We start from the raw sequence: 19,547 nt of genomic DNA, 5'->3' as shown, positions 1-19,547 counted from the left end.
ATAAAAATAAAAATGAATAACTTTCATTCTAACCATTTGATTGTGTGGAGGAGTTCCATTCCTATTTCAAGTCCAAAAGAGAATGATAATGCTTCAATCCTCCAATCCAGCTCAAGTTAAGAAACTGTCCATCAAATTTACATGACTAATGATCTGGATGGAGGATAAAAAATGGAGCTAAGCTTAGGTATCAAGCGGGAGATCATTTTATTGCAGCTTTCTGCTGGTGTGTCTGGAGAGAGTGAAACAACTGGATTTAGCTTAATTTATCTTCTCAACTCTGCAGCGCATCTTGATAATGTACCAGTCTTGGGGCAATCTCTGTACAACAGATGTTGTTGAATGCCATAGCCAACTTTGAGGAAGATTATATTCTCTTTCCCACAACTCTGAGGCGTCTTCATCCACCCTAGGGCCAAGCAATGTCGATGGACTTGTTCAATCTATTCCATGACATCTTATTAGTCCTATTTCGATTCCGATCATGGAACAAACGTATTGGAAGATAAAACCATTCCGGTCACAAAACAAACATGAAATTTAATGCACTCTAAATGCAATATTGCAAGTTTATCTATCTCATTCACTTGGCAATACCTGGTAAGTATATGGTATAAGAAAATTTTAAAAAAAACATTAGTCTAGGATAGAAATTTTTTTTTTTTTTTTTGGTTAGGAGTAGGGAAAGAGAGGAAGGCGGTTCCGTCTCTTTCTTGTTTTCTAGCTTCAGGCTGTAAGTTGAAGATTAGAATTGAAATTTTTTATGCTAATTATACAGAATTAGTGTTGAGGTCTCTTTACCTCACATTTTATTCTAAAGTGTGTCCAACGTAATTGAGGTTGCATGTAAATATAATTAGTATTTTTATTTTTCAGACTTTACATAAACATAAGGTTAAGAACATGAATATATATATATATATATATATAAAAGCAGGTAGAACTTGTTCATGGCATGAAAGTGGTGGAAGCGTCTTAAACATGGAGATCGGATAACTATGCTGATTTTTTTATTTTCAAGTAATATATATATATATTTTTTAATTTTCAAGTAACAAAAGAGCCCCTTTACCATGCTGGTGTCATGCAATTTTTATAAACTTGTTAGTCTTGGCAAAGTCAGAGACTTTCTTATGACCATATTTCTAATGAGTATTTCGCTAAGAAATCATATTTGAATATCGTAGTTCTCTAATCTTCTAAACATTAAATATGATAGATGAAAATAGGAACTATGTCTCTGCTACTATAACACGTTAACTCATCCATATACGGAAGGAGAAGGGCAGCTTCACAACTTTTAAGCACATATCCAAATCTGTTAGGATTTGACGCCTCGAGATTCAGCCCACATTGAGCCCACAGTGAGGTTCGCGGCGAAAAACGGAGTCCAACGAGACCAAGATCACCTGAATCGGAGCTCGGATGGAGAAGATACGAGCTTTCGAAGATAGCACGAAAACCGAGGCGGCGGAGGACCGCCGGCGACCGGCGGCGGGCGGCAGCGGCGCGGCCGCAGGCGGCGGCGCGCGGGACGCGCGTCCCAGGCCCGCTGGCCCGCGTGGGACGCGGGACCCAGGCCCGGGCGGGACGCGGGACCCAGGCCCGCACGGGACGCGCGTCCCAGGCCCAGGCCCGCGCGGGACGCGCGACCCAGGCCCAGGCCCGTGCGGGACGCGCGACCCAGCAGCCTGCTGGCCCATCCCCGGTCCACCGTGGACCGGGTGGTCCACGGCGCGGCCTGTGGACCGCGTGGACGTTTCCCACTCGATTCTCGCGGTCCACGGCCCTATTCCGTGGACCGGAGCGCGATCTAAGGGTCCAGAGAGCTCCCGGTGTTGATCGGACGGCTTGGGACGTGATTTGGCTTGATTAAGGATTCCTAATCCTTCTCTAATCAAATTTAAACCAGGTTTAAGCCTTTAAAAAGGCCTGAGACGAACAGAGAAGCATGGGGTTCGGTTTCTCGCCGCCGTACGAACCGTGGAGAGAGAGAGAGGGGCGAGGGCACTGTGAGAGAAGGAGCAGGAGGCTCCTGGACAGCGGTCGCCAGGCTCTTCAGGGGTTCAGGGGGTCTCCAAGAGAGAGAGAGCTTTTGTGAGGGGAACTTCATGTGAGAGAGAATTGGGTGTACAAGGGTTGAGGGTGAAGTCTCCTCTTGTAAAATTTTCTTTTCATAGTGAAGTTTGCATGCCCCGTGGAGGCGAGCCCTTTTGTGGCTGATCCACGTATTTTGATTGTTTTTCCTTTTGTTTTGTTTCTTCTTTCTTCCTGCTGCATCGCGTGGTACTGGAAAGGATCTTGAGAGGTGGTGTCCTGACCAGACATCCACCCAACAAGTGGTATCAGAGCAAGGCGGTACAAGGACGCAGATTGCAGTGGTGGTGAGCAAGACTGAAGATGGAGAAAACAGGAACAATCAAGATGGAGATCAACAAGTTCGATGGTAAGAGCAATTTCTCCTTGTGGCAGGCAAGGGTGAAGGACGTGCTCATCCAACAGGGGTTGATCGATGCTCTCTTGTGCGATGAGAAACCGACCACCATGGAGGTGCGGGATTGGAAACGGCTACAGATGCAGGCGGTGAGTACCATCCGCATGTACCTGACGGATGAGGTGGTGATCCATGTGCTGAGCGAGACTTCCCCGACGGTGCTGTGGTCGAAGCTCGAGGAGTTGTACATGGCGAAGTCTCTCACCAACACTCTTTTCCTCTGGAGGCAGTTTTACCAACTGCGGATGACTGAGAGACAGAGCGTGCAGGAGCATCTGAGCCACTTCCAGAAGATCCTCACCGACCTTCTCAGCGTTGGCGAGAACGTTGAGGAGAAGACCAGGGCGCTGGTTTTGCTGGCGTCGCTTCCTTCTTCGTACGAGTCCTTGGTGACTGCTCTTCTAGTGGGGAAGAGCACTATCAAGATGGACGAGGTCACCGCGGCGATACTCCAGAACGATGTTCTCAGGAGGGAGAACCCAGCTTCGAGCTCAGGTGTCGATAGCTCAGCTTTGGTGGCTTCTGGAGGTGCAGGAGGCGGTAGACGGAGCGACAGGAGATCGCATCGAGGGCGGTCTAAGTCCAGGAGGGACTTGAGCAAAACCAGGTGTTACCGGTGTGAGGAGTTGGGGCATCTAGCCAGAGATTGCCCTCAACTGAAAAATCGGACGGTGGCTGCTGTAGCGACGGCCGGCAGCGATTCAAATGGAGATGTCCTGGAGATATCTGACGAGGTATCTACTTCTTCCCAGCAGTGGATATTAGATTCTGCATGCCCCTATCATGTGTGTTGCAGAGAGGAGCAGTTTGACTCCCTGGAGAACAGTGAGAGCACTGTATATCTGCCGAATGGATCGAGCTGTGCGATCAGAGGCATTGGGACGGTCAGCTGGAGGACACATGACGGTGCAGTGAGGAGATTGGGGGAGGTCCGATACATACCCGATTTCAGGCGGAATCTTATCTCACTTAGCAGACTGGATTCGAGAGGCTACAGGACGGTAGCTGGTGGAGGAATCCTGAGGGTGCTACGCGGCGATAGGATTGTGCTGGAGGGGAAGAAGGGGAGCAGAGGACATTATTACCTGGCAGGGAGCCCAGTGCGAGGTGGAGCATCGGGAGCCAGGTGGAGCCCAGAGCGAGGTGGAGCTCCAGGAGGCGGATCGGGCACGAGACAGGAGACTCGGGAGGACGAGAGGCGACATCGCAAGGTAAGATTCCTATTGCCGCAGGATGATGCCCCGAGCAGGTCTCAGGTCAGGAGGAGCACAGCATACGACGGAGATGGGATCGAGCAGCCTGGCTCGACTCCCATGTTTGCCCATCCATGATCAGCAGGCGATTGCCCCAGGGCATGGGGCGAGGAGATCCAGAAGCTCTCGGAGTTTGGAGGAGGCCGAATATCGAGTCGAGGTAGAGATTGTTAGGATTTGACGCCTCGAGATTCAGCCCACATTGAGCCCACAGTGAGGTTCGCGGCGAAAAACGGAGTCCAACGAGACCAAGATCACCTGAATCGGAGCTCGGATGGAGAAGATACGAGCTTTCGAAGATAGCACGAAAACCGAGGCGGCGGAGGACCGCCGGCGACCGGCGGCGGGCGGCAGCGGCGCGGCCGCAGGCGGCGGCGCGCGGGACGCGCGTCCCAGGCCCGCTGGCCCGCGTGGGACGCGGGACCCAGGCCCGGGCGGGACGCGGGACCCAGGCCCGCGCGGGACGCGCGTCCCAGGCCCAGGCCCGCGCGGGACGCGCGACCCAGGCCCAGGCCCGTGCGGGACGCGCGACCCAGCAGCCTGCTGGCCCATCCCCGGTCCACCGTGGACCGGGTGGTCCATGGCGCGGCCTGTGGACCGCGTGGACGTTTCCCACTCGATTCTCGCGGTCCACGGCCCTATTCCGTGGACCGGAGCGCGATCTAAGGGTCCAGAGAGCTCCCGGTGTTGATCGGACGGCTTGGGACGTGATTTGGCTTGATTAAGGATTCCTAATCCTTCTCTAATCAAATTTAAACCAGGTTTAAGCCTTTAAAAAGGCCTGAGACGAACAGAGAAGCATGGGGTTCGGTTTCTCGCCGCCGTACGAACCGTGGAGAGAGAGAGAGGGGCGAGGGCACTGTGAGAGAAGGAGCAGGAGGCTCCTGGACAGCGGTCGCCAGGCTCTTCAGGGGTTCAGGGGGTCTCCAAGAGAGAGAGAGCTTTTGTGAGGGGAACTTCATGTGAGGGAGAATTGGGTGTACAAGGGTTGAGGGTGAAGTCTCCTCTTGTAAAATTTTCTTTTCATAGTGAAGTTTGCATGCCCCGTGGAGGCGAGCCCTTTTGTGGCTGATCCACGTATTTTGATTGTTTTTCCTTTTGTTTTGTTTCTTCTTTCTTCCTGCTGCATCGCGTGGTACTGGAAAGGATCTTGAGAGGTGGTGTCCTGGCCAGACATCCACCCAACAAAATCTAACCAATACAAAAGGAAAAAAATATATCCATATATAGCAAACTACTACCCAACCAAAAATATCACAATAACAAACCAAAAATAAGAATAAAATCAAGAGGAAATAAGGATGAAGGGCATGGGGAGAAGAAGAGCATACCCAGAGAACAGCAACCATATCAGAGTCAGAGAGCCTCTCCTCCTTCTCCAAATCCAGCAGCACATCCACAAAGTCACCAGCCCCATCCAGACCACCTCCATCAATCCTCTTCCTTCTGTGCTCCTCTATGATCTTTCCCACAAGCACATTAACTCTTCCAGCCAATCTACGGCACCTCTTTCTCACTCCTTGGAGATCCAACCACCCCAACAAGGGGAAGTGGTCGCTCCAGTTGAACATCCCAAGAAGCTCGTATCCTTCTTTCACCAACGCTTCCAATTCCAGCCCTTCCCCCTTCGCAAAATCGAATCTTTTTCCGAAGACACTCATCATAACGTTGTTTAGAGACCCGAAATGAAGCACCCGCTTCAGTTCCACCGCTCCATCGGTCCCCATCAGAGCTCTTATATCCCCCACCATCTGCTCGCCGATCGCCCAGCGGTGCTCGCCGAAGGCGGCGATTCTCCGGGGGCTAAACAAATGGGTGGCGGAGATTCTCCTCAGATTCCTCCAGTACTCGCCGAAGGGCGCGAAGCCCATGGCGCGGTGGAAGAGCAGCTCGTAGGCGGACTCCTTGATCGGCCGGTCGGCGAAGGCCGAGCTGTTGAGTATCTCCCTGGCGGTGTCGGGGTGGCTCGACACGATGAAGCGGGTTAAGCCGACGGAGAAGGCCATCAGGCGAGTAGCTCCGATGGAGCGGGCGAGGCCAGCGAGGGCCCGATGGGCGGCGGTGCCGGCAAGGGCCAGGACTACTCCCGGCGGTCCGGGGATCGAGCGAGGTGCCTTGGAGAGAGCCCAAGCGAGCCCTCCGGGGCTGAGCCAGACGGCGGTGAGCGCGACGATGGCGAAGGCAATGACCGGAGAGAACACGGTTTGCGGGACGAAGAAGAGGAGAAAAGCTGTTTCGAGATCGAAAGATGTCATTTTGAAGCGGTGGAGAGGAATGGAAACAGAGGAAGCAAGAAAGGAAGTGGACTTCCGGGGAGTCGGAAGTAGTATTCCACGGAGAGGCGGGGAGGGACGAGGGAAAGAAGAGCGTGAGGAGGCGGTTAAATAGACGAGAGGGGTTTAAAATTTAACTAGGCTTAATTTCCTATCGTTATATTTTAACCCTGGTTAAGGGGGTCAAAAAGATTGTGATTTTTCACTACTCCGCCACGATTTTACGGATTTGCCGCTGTCCACAGGCAGCCGGCATCTGATGACGAGATCGCCACCGGTGAGCAGTAGGTTGTCTTGTTTCCGTACGGGGGCATTTCGGTCTTTGTGGGACGGATCGGATCACCGGGAGGTGAGGTGAGGTGAACTGCGGGCAAGAGCGGGGCGGGCGGCGCGAATGATCATAGAGGGGTGGGGACGGGGACGCGTGGCGGAATGGGGGAGGGCCGCGGGGATACGGCACGTGTTGGGTAGATCGTGTCGGCCCCGTGCAGCGGATGTGTGGCTGCCCGCGGGCAGGATCCACCGGCGCCGCCCGGGCAGAATGACGATATGGATGGGAAATCTGACGCCTCGGTGACGGGGCCCACGGCAACGCGACCGCCGTACCAAGGCTCTCCCTGGCGGTGGGGCCCGAACACCCCCCTGGTCGGCGCCGTCAACGTACGGCACACTCGCCACGCACCCGCCAGCGCCGTTACTGCTTCCGTAATAACGGCGGGAAGACGGAGCGTCCGGGCTCTGCATGATGAAGCTTTTTTTGCGTGGATGCCAGCCATGACATTGCTTCAACTTTGCATCACCTCCGTCCATCACAAAAGGCGAGTGCAAGAAAACTTTGCTCCTCGCCACCAAACTGGCCTCCAAATGAATCTTATCACTTTGTATATTGTGCATGTTTTGGCATTGCTACTACACAAGCTTATAGGATTATTAGAAGTGACTATTTAGAAAAAAACATTGGAAGCTAGGAGATCCCTAGTGGCCAATTGGATGTCTCTGTACATGAACAATGTCTTGCAAGCGTGTGCAACAAAATTCTCGGGTGATCTTTGATAGATAACCATGTGTGATGTGTTAATGAGGTCATCTCCCATGCTTATATATGATATCATGTAAAAGTAAAAAAAGGAGGGACATGCAACTTGCAGCCAACCACAGGTGATATGTTTGGCAAGCAAAGTTGATGAAAGATTCGAAGCCCACAAAAAGATCCCTACCAATACACATCCATGGGTGGTTGCTAGCTTTTTAGAGACGCACCAACTAAAATCTATGTCTATCGGCTTGAGGCTAATTAGAGGTGCAAATCATGCAGCATAGGATGCAATTTAGAGCCTATGAAAAAAAATTATGCATGTTACTGACATATAGTTTAATCATTATTCTTTCGAGAAACAACAATGATCCAGATGCCCGATATAAAATTTTATGTCAAAAAATATGAACATATCGTCCAGTTTTTCCTACTTTATCACTAGCCTACACTCATAAAAATCTAATAAGTTCTCCTAAAAATATTGTGTAATATATAAATCTAAATCACTGGAATTTTCCCAAGATGAATTAGGAAACTAAGTTATTATATTTTTTGAAAAAAAATGGAGGGACTATTTTAATACAAGGAAGATGCAATAACAACTCAGAGGATTAGTTGTTTTTATAAATGAGAATGAAAATCTAATTATAAAAACGTAACTTTGACATGACAAGTTCATGTCACCAATACATGATGTATATTATGCTCCTATAAGGGAGATTTTCCTAATTCTTCTACTTTATTCACTGAGAGAGACTAGCACTTGTTATAGTATTTGATATGTTCACAAATACATCAAGTTTTCACAAATCCTACCGGGTTGATCGAGAATTTCTATGGTATTTTTTTAATGGGCACATTAATATCTACATAGGCATCACAATCACTATCAAAGTTATCCTTAAGCACCTTTTCATCTATCAAGGTGAACAAATAAATCAAGTAGTTGTTAATTTAGAATATAGCTTAAGCCTTGATCTAGAAATGAGAGGACATCCCAGCATGCGCAGAGTAGTTTTCAGAATAAGTTTTTTGATCTGCTATTTCATTTGATTTTCTCAATTTATTTCATCTCCTCACATGTCCCATCATAATAATAAAAGGCATGCAAACAAATAAAACTTCTTAAAAGAGTAGACCAAACCAGCCGCCCCAATGAGACTGCTGATCTGGAACACTCGAGGGGCAGGTAAATCTTCATTCTGAACGACGTTCGGAAGAATCATTTAGCAGCATTGCCCGGATATTTATATACTGCTGGAGACCCATTTATCAGGGAGGAGCCTTGCCCGAGTCAGCTCTCCAAAGCCTATGCTTGGTGATGGGAACACCAAGATAAGTCAGGGTCTCGGTCTGCTTGGGGATGTCCAACTTATCTCGAATCGTCAACTTCACCTGAATCTTCATCTTAAAACTGAATGTGATGGTGGACTTCTGCAGGTTCACTCGCTGGCTATATACTCTAATATCAAGGAAAGTACCCCTACTCCATTATCCCTGCGACCACTCTAAATAGTTTAAGAGAAAATCTTTGTGCACTATGTGCAGTGCAATAAAATTGATGTATAGTGCACCATCCAATCATATTAGAGTATATAGTCATCACTTTTCAATACGCATTTAATAGTATATTTAATGCCTACAGCTCTATTTTTTTATTTAAAATTTTGAATGACAAAAATCTCTCGTACTCTGAAAAAATTATGATATCTTGTAATCATATTATGATATCCTACAGTCAAATTACATTTTTTTTTTTCAGAAGTCATAAAAAAAGAAGGATATTTTTGTCATTGAAAATTTATGAAATTTTTAAGTGATGAAAATATCCCTTCCTTCCTTATGACATCGTATGATCAAATTATGAATAGAAAATCATAATTTGACAGTAGGATGTCATAATATAACCATAGAATATCATAATTTTTTCAAAAGATGAGAGGTATTTTCGTCATTCAAAATTTCAAATAAAAATATGAAACTGTAGACATTAAATACACATTAAAAAGTGATGGCTATGTGGCCCAATCAAATGGGGTGGTGTTTTTTTTTCTACACCGCATGCGATGTACAAAAAATTACTCATAATTTAAAGACCAACTGTAAGAGCCCAATCTACTAATCAGCCCAAAAGATTGTAAGGTCCAAATATACCACACAAATATCAAAGTAGGATGGCAAAAAAAGGAAATGAAGAAGAGGACTCCCGTCAGGAGTCTGTTTCTTATAGGATCAGGTGGACTTCAAAAGGATGATTGGACTCCAGTGATGGGTTGTAAAACTCTCTCCTCTCTCTAATGATGTTACTTCAAACTGATTAAACCGTCAATGAAATCCCTCATGCTTCTTTGATTTTTTCATCAAGATCTCCCGATAAATCACTGTCAATACCTCACCAAAGTTGAAGCAACGAACTCTAACATTTCTTCTTCTCCCTTCTTCAGTCCCAAAACCTCCTTTATCACCTTGGATTGGCTAGAAATTCGCCAGATTTTGAGCAGAATAAGGCTTCGTCTTTTTTTTTTCTTCTCTTCTTCTTTCACCGCACCAACTGCCATCATTAGATGCGGCCATGTTTGGACTATCAAGGGCCAAAGCCGCCACCACCACCAGCACCAAGGAGTTGCCACTCACCAGTGGTTGCTATCATGGAGTAGCTAGCCTAAAATTTTCTCCTTATTTTTCCCATGAAGAAAGAGAACAAAATGAGAGAGAGAGAGAGAGAGGAAAAAATGCCTGACTCACTTCTCTTTTCTCTCTCTTCTTCAGCCTTTTCTCTCTGTATAGTTTAATGGACCAACAGTGGGTCCAGGATGTTTTGTGGATTCAAGCTGACCCTAGGAGCGGTCCCGACCAATGTTGTGTAATCAGGAGTTCTGGACTAGTATCATGTAATCATCTATCGTGATCTTCTATAATTTTTCTATCAAAAATTCTAGATAATTATAGTTGTTCTCGGAGGCCTGAGTAATTGTTTACACAAGATGATGTTGAGCAAAACATTGCCCTCAAGTTCATAGACCCAGGAGCATGTCAGTGTTCAGTGTTTTAAGTCAATCATTCCTAGAGGCAAGAGTCCTTCCATATAATCATCTATATGATTACAAAAAATTTTATATATATATATATATATATATATATATATATATATATATATATATATATATATATATATATATATTGATATATCTATATGATTAATGTATTATATATATAAGTACATTTATTGTGTATTGTTGATTAATTGATGCTAATTATTGATATCATATAGGGGTTAAGAAAAATTATGATTTAATATAATTAATGGGGTGTGAGCAGCATTGGATTAGTCGGTCATGTAGAAAATATGGTGTGTACGCTGGATTAGCCTCGGACTGGGGTGCAACATTATATTTGGCCTATCATGAGCTAGCAAAAGTATGATTGTGACTATTCTAATATCGAAAAATTAGATCATCACTTTAATATAATGGATAGGATATGGGCAGCATTTAAATTATTTTGCCATACAAAAAATATGGTGTATGTACTAGGTCAATCTTGGATTGGGATACAGTATTATGTTTGGCTTACCATGGGTTGGAGCATAATTGTAATTAGTCTAATTTTGAAAAGATAAATATAATTTTATATAATTATAAGAGTAGAAAAAAGGAGAGCACATGGACTAATCAGTGGTATGTGAAACGTAGCATATCACTCATAGGCTGAGATATAATTTTTGGCCTGCCATGCATTGGAGCATGATTGTAACTAATACAATGCTAGAACTAAATCAAAATAATGAATTGTATTTAATTGAAAGGCATCTAGACTAGCCAGCATACATGAAATATGGTATAATGTGACATTAGCTATGGGTTGAGATGGAGTTGTTGGCCATGAGTGAAAATATGGTCTGTATGTGTTTGACCTATCCTAGGGTAGAGTATAGGCAGATCTTCCAAAATGATAATGTTGTCAAAATCGGAGCTATATTAACTAGTCAATGGCAAGTAATTTTATTGAATTATTATAGAACATAATTGTTGATTGGTAATATGTGATGTGTTTAACATAACTGTGGTATTATTATTCAATTATCAAATTATTGATATTTTTGTATTTGCTATTAGATATATATGTATTTGCTAAAAGATATTTTATATTCATACAGATGTGAGTGTGAGAATTCTTATTGTACCGGAAAGCTCATATCCCTATGTTGCATTTTTTTCACAGACACATAGGATGCTTGGTTTGGATGGATAATTAGGCAAGAGATTTAGGTTCCAAAGTTATGAGTTCATTAGTTAGTACATACTAATGAGTATTGAAAAATTATAATTGAACAAGTTGATCATCTATTCTTGATGAATTTATTTAGTTAACATGTTAGTCATTTATTTGTTTTTTTTTTAGATTGAAAATATTTGAGATTTCTACCGTTTTATACCTGGCATGATCTCTACCACGATGCTATAGGGTTCATGTGGCCGCAATATATGACTGAACCAAATGATGGGCTTAAGGCGATACACCAACGGTGACCAAATCACCTATACCAAAATTTCAAACAGCAACCAAAAACATTGCACTACTTCTTCCATTAACTCAAACGGCTTACAACTTATTTCCTTCTAGTCATTAGTCATCACGGTCTGACCATACTAAAAGCCCAATGTCGCTGCCTTATCAAGTGATCCGCATTCGCCCCATCCAGCTACATGGGAGACTAGCGTGTTGCATCTACCATAAAAGATAAAACATGTAGCTTTTGCTTTGTGTTTGAGCAATCAACAAATGAAATCAAACGAAACAATTTAGAGTAATGCTTTGAAAAAACAAGAACTCAGAGCTGATGCTGTTTATAATTTACGTATAAACTCTCCAATATTTTAGCCTAACCCCATGGTGATATAATTGAAATTAGGAATCAAGGCACTGTGTATTCCCCAACCGGATATTCCTCATATTAATCAAAATACCCTGGATCAGCGTCATCATCGTTCAAAGTAAATCCCATATCATCCCACAAAAAATACCAACCAGCTCCAAGTGCAGTTGGTCATTTGGATCTCAAGTAATCAACAGCTCCATTAGCCTGTCTATAAGCATGAGAAATTTTTTGCAGCTGAAACATCGGTTTCCAGGTTAGAATATCCTATAATAAAGGGTGAGCCAACCAAGAAGGCCTTGAAGATTTTTGGCGCCACTTGATTACCCTCATTGAGTCCCCTTCCACCCAGAGTTGCTGAATCTGCATTTCAAAACTAGCTACCCTGCAGCTACCATTTCTGCAAAGGGTACTGAGGAGGGTGGCAGTGCCTTGCCTCTGGCTCTCATCATTTCCTCTGATGGTCCCTAATTATATTATATAAATAGCCGCTGCTCTAGTAACAGACATAGAGGCATCAAAATTCAGTTTCAGAACTCCCTTGTTGGGGTTTTCTGGCCTGTATATGACGCTTTCCTCGGTATCTGGGATGGGGTAGCTTGTATTTTGACTCCCCAGTGCCATGATTGGTTCAGAAAGTCATGCAATGCATGCCTATCATGGTATCCAAAAGGAAAAGTATATGAAGCTTTCCTCAATATCTGGGATGGGGTAGCCTGTATGGATTGAAAAAATCCTTTCATTTTGAGACCTCCAAGCCTGACAAGCAACACAAGCAATGATGTGTCTCAACCCATTCTCCACCCGGAACTAGATATGAGAAGCTCTAGTTCTTGAAAAGAAGAAGGACAAGAATTCACCCAAAACTTTTGGAAAACTAGCTGCTAGCATTCGGCCGCAAAGGGGCAACACGCCATAGCATGAGCCACATCCTTTACTTGAGTAATACAGAGATCGCAGTACTGTTGTTCTAAAAGAAGAATTTTGCGTCTACATAAGAGTTCCTTACAAAGAATCCTTCCACCATAACAACCTCCTCCAAAAGATTTTCACTCTCATAAGAACATCCAGTTTCCAAACCCACTAAAATTATGTATTCTCATCGGCACGAGGAGATTGCTCCCTTAAAGCATTTATATCTTCCAATGTCACTGCAACACCCCGGCCCATTTGGGCCCAGAATCAGCCACATCCCATACAAAAAAAAAAAAAAAACAAACAGGGGAGAAGACTCCCTTTGGGATTCTTCTTCCTCCATTCACCGGCTTCCAATCGGAGTCAGAAAGAGCCCCCCTCTGGCTCTATTTAAGGAGGAGAACCCTCCTCTCTCCCTCTCACTGAAGATCCTAAGCCCAGTCGGTGGCAATCGCCGGAAAACTACCGGAGACCCGACCTGTGCCCGTCCAATTTCTCGTCGGAAAGTCTCACCGGCGTCGAAGGTGAGCCTCCTCCTCCTTCCTCTCTTCTCCCCTTTCCTTCCCGTGCCGGTGTGCACACTCGCCGGTGACCGGAGTCGATGGATTTTGTTGCGGAAGAAACATCTATTTTGCCCATTTTTCTTCGATTTTTCAACGTCGGTGGTCACCGCCGTTCATCGATTTGGATCCCTCCGAGCCGCCCGTCGTCGCTCTTTTGTCGCCAGCCAGCCTCATGCCGATCGACCACCGGCTGGCCGACTAAATCGAGGGGATCGTGAGGTCCCCTGTTTCGGCCCAAAGGAAGCCATGGGAGGAAGAAGGAAAAAGAAAAAGAAAAGAAAAAAAGAAGAAAAAAAAAAGAAAAAAAAAAGAAAAAGAGGAAGGAAAAAGAAAAAAAAAAGAGAGAAGAAAAAGAAGAAAAAAATAATATAATAATAATAAATAAGATTTTCTCTCCTCTCTCTTCCGTGAAGAAAAAGAAAAAAAAGAAAAAAAAAATTATTATTAAATTAATTAATAAGTAATGATATAAATAATAAAATATGAGAAAAAAAAAATTCTCTCTCCTCTCCCTCCTTTCTCTCTCTTTTCTCTCTCCTCTCTCTACCTTCTCTCTCTATTTTCTCTCCCTAGATTCTCTCTCTAGACCTTTCTCTCTCTTTATGGATTTTATCTCTCTAGAGTCTTTCTCTCTCTCTTTGATTTCATCACAGACTCTAGGATAAACTTGAGATAAAAATATGATGATCAGAGATTACTCCAAAATTCGTGCAGTAGATTAGATTCCGATCCAATCTTTATTCGAAATTGATAACATCAATCATGGTTAATCCATATTGAGTCACCCTGATATGACATCTGATGATCTCGACCATGATTGCCTCATCGAAAGGATACAAAGATTCTCTCTCTACTTTCTCTCTCTACTTTCTCTCTATAGAATTTTCTCTCTCTTCATGGATTTTCTCTCTCTAAAAGTCTTATGGATCAGTGGAGGATCCAGATACTTAGATAAATCCTAATTTTGATTAATCCTAAGAGAGGTCCTCGATCTGTGTTATTAGGATCGATTATCGATAATTTTTTTATATGTGATTTTTATATTGATCAGGATCATGAAGAAATGATTGTCTGCATATGATATCGAGTGAAATATTTTGTTTAAGAAATTCATAATTCAAAGAAGAACATTGATTTCTGTGCTTGGATCAGTCATTGGTAAAAGTAAGAATCCCTATACATGATCATCATTATATATGTTACTTTACCGTTGGTTTTATCTCATTGATTTTACATCGTTGGATTTGAGATCGATGAATTTGTTATATCTGAGATACTGTTATTTATTTATATGATTTTGAGCATGAGTATGTTATATCAATACATATGTATCAGTGATTGATGGCATGATTATATGGGTATGACATATTTATTACACTGCAAAATTTGAATTGATTAATGAAGTCAAATATTATAATTTTATGAAAATGAAAAAAAAAGAGAAATATGGTTTGGACTGGCCTTATCATGTGGAATAGTCTGCCAGAAGCTTATGCTTGGGACAACCCCCACAAACTTATGTGTGGAAGAATCTGATCCGAGAAAGATCATGAATGATTTGATCTGAGAAACATCATGGCCACTTTGATCCGAGAAAGTTCATGAATATTTCGATCCGAGAAAGATCACAGAAATCGATCCGAATAAAAGATTGTCGCATGATCCTGGTGGTCCAAAGCCAAAGCCAAAAAGAAAAAGATTAAAGATGATGTGATAATAGAAAAAAATAGAAAGATAAGACATGAAACAATCGTTAAATAAAATTATTTCACTTATTAACTTATGATAATGCATCTCTTTTGATAAAACAGATAATCTATAAATGTTTGCAGTATTCTGGATAGTGAACATCGACTTTTATGTGTTATTGCTTATCTTTATTTTCATATTATATTATTATATTGGTATGATATGAGAATTCTTACTCGGCTGTAAAGCTCATACCTTTCATTTTTCTTTTTTTCTCAGAGTTACAAGATGTCCATGGTTGGCTATGGTATGGATTTATGAGTGAACGGATGCATAGATAGAGTACTATTAATACCTTATCAGAGGATTGAAGGAATGTTAATTATAATTATGCAAGTTTTATGAATTATTATTGAAATTAAATATTATGGTTGATACGGTTGTAATGATTTAATTTGGCCTTGCATATTCTTTAGGGCTTGCTCTAAAGAGTGTGCGGCCATCACGTATCCGATCCAGATATTGGGTTCGGACGTGACAGTCACTATATTTGTCCTACTGTTTTTCCTGCAAATTTCATCATCCTAGCAGCCCTGTGCAATTGGAATTAATTAATCTAGTGTCTCATCTTAGTTGGGAACATATCATCCAATATGTCTATGTTCTACTGCTTCTTAGACCTAATAAGATCCTGGACCCTCCATTCATCCAAAACAAGTTCCACATTTATAAAAGTGGGCCATGTAGACAAAGGAATTGAGGATATCCAAGGGTCATATAGCAAATTGATTGAAGAACCCGAACCAAGGCAATCGATCAATAAATATCTTTAGGGTTATGGACTAATCATGATCACGATCCCGTCCGTGACCGGCAAACCATAACATCCGCGATCTCGTCTACAGTAGCAACTTAGAATATCCGCAGTTCCACCCATGGTGGCAAGCCATACTAGCCACGATCCAACTCGCAGTGACAATCTCAGAATATCCACGATCTAACCCGCGATGACAAACCATACTAGCCGCGCTCTAACCCATGATGGCAAACCAACTAGCCGCGCTCCAGTCCACGGTGGCAATCTCAAGTACCATGTTCCTGCCCGTTGTGGAGCTATTTTCAGTTTAATATAGCTAATCTAAATATCTTTTCTTAATCATCAATTTATTAAGTCTTAATTTATGCCAAAAAAAATATTGTATCATATTATATTCTTCTCAAAAATCTTATTACCGATATCACAATCCAAACCATCTGAAAAGCCATTGTAATTTAATACAAACATATGATACAGAATATACAAATAATCATACCAACAAATATAAAATAAATATAAATCACAGAAAACCAAACCATACATTGCAAAAATAAATAAATAAATAAATATATATATATATATATGTATGTATGTATGTATTTGCGTCTAAGAACCCTTATCTCTATTGATGATGAATTAACTACCTAACCTCAATCCACACCCCGATTTTTACAAATCAGTTGTTAAGGAACTTGTTCGAAGATCTCTTGTCCAAAAGATTGTTCTCCTAAAGAATCAATTTCAATATTAAAATATTAAAATATAAATTATTTTATTTAAATCTCCTATGACTTGCTAGGGCCCACTCCAAGTGCCCTTAATTTTATTTTATTTTATTTTATTTTTTTAACCTAATTAGAAAAAATAAATAATTAATTCAATAAATAAATAGAGAGAAAAGAGACTCTCTCTCTCTCTTCTCTTCTTCTTCTTCTTCAAACAGGGGAACCAAATCCTTATTTCCTTCCTTCCTTACAACCGGCCATGGTGGTGGAACTAGGCCAGCGACCAATGGTGACGCACCATGCTGAACAAGAGATGACACTGGCGGCAATCACAGCCACCGATGACCCACAAAAAGGAAAAGAAAAATAGAGAGGTAGAAGAGGCTTATCCCCCACAACTGGTGGCTTACCAGATCAGATTCAGTGATGGCGAGATCAGGAAGAGAAAGAGGGAAAGGGAGAAAGCCTTGCTTCCATCCGACGACACCTATGGTGAGAAATCCGACCGATCTTTCTGGTGGAAACCTAAGAAAAGCTTAACGTAAGGACTCAAATTGGTGGTGATTTCTTCAAGAATTTGAGGTGAGGAATGAGGAGAAAAGAGGCTCTGTATTTATAGGCTAGAATCCTCACAAATTTAGGAGAATCGGACTCCTTTCCTTGACAAAGTCAGAGAAGAGGAAGACTCCAAAAGGAGTCTTCCGTTCTTTGCCTCACATGCACTGCATGTGAGTTTTTTTTTTGCTGGCCAAGATTTCGGGTCATTACATTCTCCTCTTCTTAAAATAATTTCATTCTTGAAATTGACATACCTAAAGTTTCGAAGAGCTATGGGTATTTGACTCTTATTTCTACTTTGAGCTCCCAAGTAGCCTCTCTTTCACAATGATCACTCTACTATACCTTCACATAAGATATGGTTCGATGCCATAATACCTAGCCTTCTTGTCGATAATCCATATCGGATACTCCTCTTAGGTCAGATCCTTATGAAGATGCAATGGTTCATATTCCACCATATGACTTGGATCCAAAATATATTTCGTCAACATTAGTATATGGAATACATTATGCATGCCTAATAGAGCTGGTGGCAAAACTATCCAATATACAATCTCTCTAACTTCATACAAAATTTCAAATGGACACACATATCTAAGGGTCAATTTGCCACGAACCCTAAATCTCATCACACCTTTTGTAGGAGATATTCTTAAGAAAATATGATCACCTACTTGGCATTCTAGCTCTCTCCTTCGATTATCAGCATACTCTTCTGTCTGCTGTGATAAATCTTTTATCAAGTAACTCTTATAGTTGGTCCCTTAGCTCTTTCAATTCGACTGGAACCATCCTATATGGAGCTTTAGAGGTAGGACCAATGCCAGGTAGTACATCAATAGAGAATTCAGTCCCCCTATCGGGAGGTATTTCTAGCAAATTATCTGAAAAGACATCAAAAAAATTCTTCACAATAGGGATGCTTTCTAACTTAAGCTCTTTTTATTATCTACCATAGTAGTGAGAAATCCTTCATAGCCCTTTTTAAGAAGCCGCTTGGCAAGAAAGACTAAGATCACCTTCTGATGAGAGGATAATTTGTTATCTAGAAAAGTAAACTCTAACTGGCTAGGGATCTGAAACTTCATTGATTTCTTAAAGCAGTTTATGGTGGCACAATATACTAACCAATCCATCAAAATCTTTCAGCTCTAGAACTAATAAGTTCGCTTTCATCTCTCTATCTCTGGTACCTAGAATACAATTCTTTGCACATTGAATTAACTAATATGACCTCTCCACTCAATGTAAAAATCTAAAGATCAGTTTTTAATAGGACAGGTGATATCCCATTATGTTTTCTAACAAAACAAGCTGATATAAATGAGGGTAGCATCAAGATCAAATAGAAGATAAATATTACTGGATGATATTTTAAATCATACCTGTCATCACCAAATTAAAAGCATTGGCATTCGGTTGTGTAAGTGCATACACCCACCCTTAGGTTCTAAGCTGTTGTTGTCCTCCTCCCTGATGTTGTACATCCTGAAGTGCTTGATTCATAGTGGTTCCTTGTGAAGTTGAGGCACTTGATGTTTCTTTGATCCTTTTCCACTACGACATATCATAGCTTTGTGACCCTCTCGACTACAATTGTAACACTTTCCTCCTGACCACGTGCAATCTTACTGATAGTGAGGTCCTCCACATCTAAAGTACTTAAAGTCTTCTGGCCGTGCTTTACCCTCAATAGTAGCTTGGTTCAATCTTAGAGCCTTTGACTTGAAAGGTGTATTATCTTGATTTTGAGAGTCATTAAATCTTTCAAGTGTATTATCTTGATTTTGAGAGTCATTAAATCTGATCTTTTTCTTCAAACTTCTCTCTTTTGTAGCTTGCGCATCATTTAGTCTTTTTTTCAATTATCAGAGCTTTATTAACGACTTCCTTATTGGTAGACAGCTCAAATGTAGTTACCAATTATTGAATCTGACCTTTAAATCTATTTTTAAATTTTCTAGCCCAAACATCCTCCTCAACTATCAGTGTTGGAGGATATCTAGATAATTCTTCAAATTTTGCTGCATATTAGGCAACCATCATGCTACCTTGTTCTAGTCGGTCGAACTCTCAAAATTTTTGAAATCGGATACCCTTAGAAAAATATCTCTCATAAAAGATCTTTTTGAATCCTTCCTAGGTGAATGACGCATCATTCGGCCTAATTTTTCAACTTCCACCTCCCACCAATCAACTGCCTCACCTTGTAACATAAAGGTGGCAAAAATGATTTTTTCTTCAGCAGGACATCACAGGGCGTGGAACACCTTCTCTATTGCCTTTAACTAACTTTTAGCTTCCATGGGATCAAAAGTCCTTGTGAATGCAGGTGGTGCATACTT

The 19,547-nt window shown here is 42.2% G+C and overlaps 1 protein-coding gene across 1 annotated transcript; it reads right to left on the bottom strand.

Annotated features, from left to right (window-relative positions):
- Window positions 1-579: 579 nt before the first annotated feature.
- On the bottom strand, window positions 580-6,112 carry LOC140856624 (cytochrome P450 78A5-like). Its single transcript, XM_073254584.1, has 2 exons — window positions 4,887-6,112; window positions 580-597 (listed from the first exon to the last, which is right to left on the bottom strand). The coding sequence occupies exons 1-2, from the start codon at window positions 6,000-6,002 to the stop codon at window positions 580-582; spliced, it is 1,134 nt and encodes a 377-aa protein (XP_073110685.1). The 5' UTR covers window positions 6,003-6,112.
- Window positions 6,113-19,547: the final 13,435 nt, after the last annotated feature.

Source organism: Elaeis guineensis, chromosome 1 (assembly GCF_000442705.2).
Source record: "Elaeis guineensis isolate ETL-2024a chromosome 1, EG11, whole genome shotgun sequence".
NCBI lineage: Eukaryota > Viridiplantae > Streptophyta > Magnoliopsida > Arecales > Arecaceae > Elaeis > Elaeis guineensis.
The sequence above is the reverse complement of the archived record's forward strand: the minus strand, read 5'-3'. Positions and strand labels throughout refer to the sequence as shown.

What these genes read in the sequence shown, in the direction of transcription:
- LOC140856624 (XM_073254584.1), bottom strand. Translation starts at nt 6,002, where the DNA reads ATGACATCTTTCGATCTCGAAACAGCTTTTCTCCTCTTCTTCGTCCCG.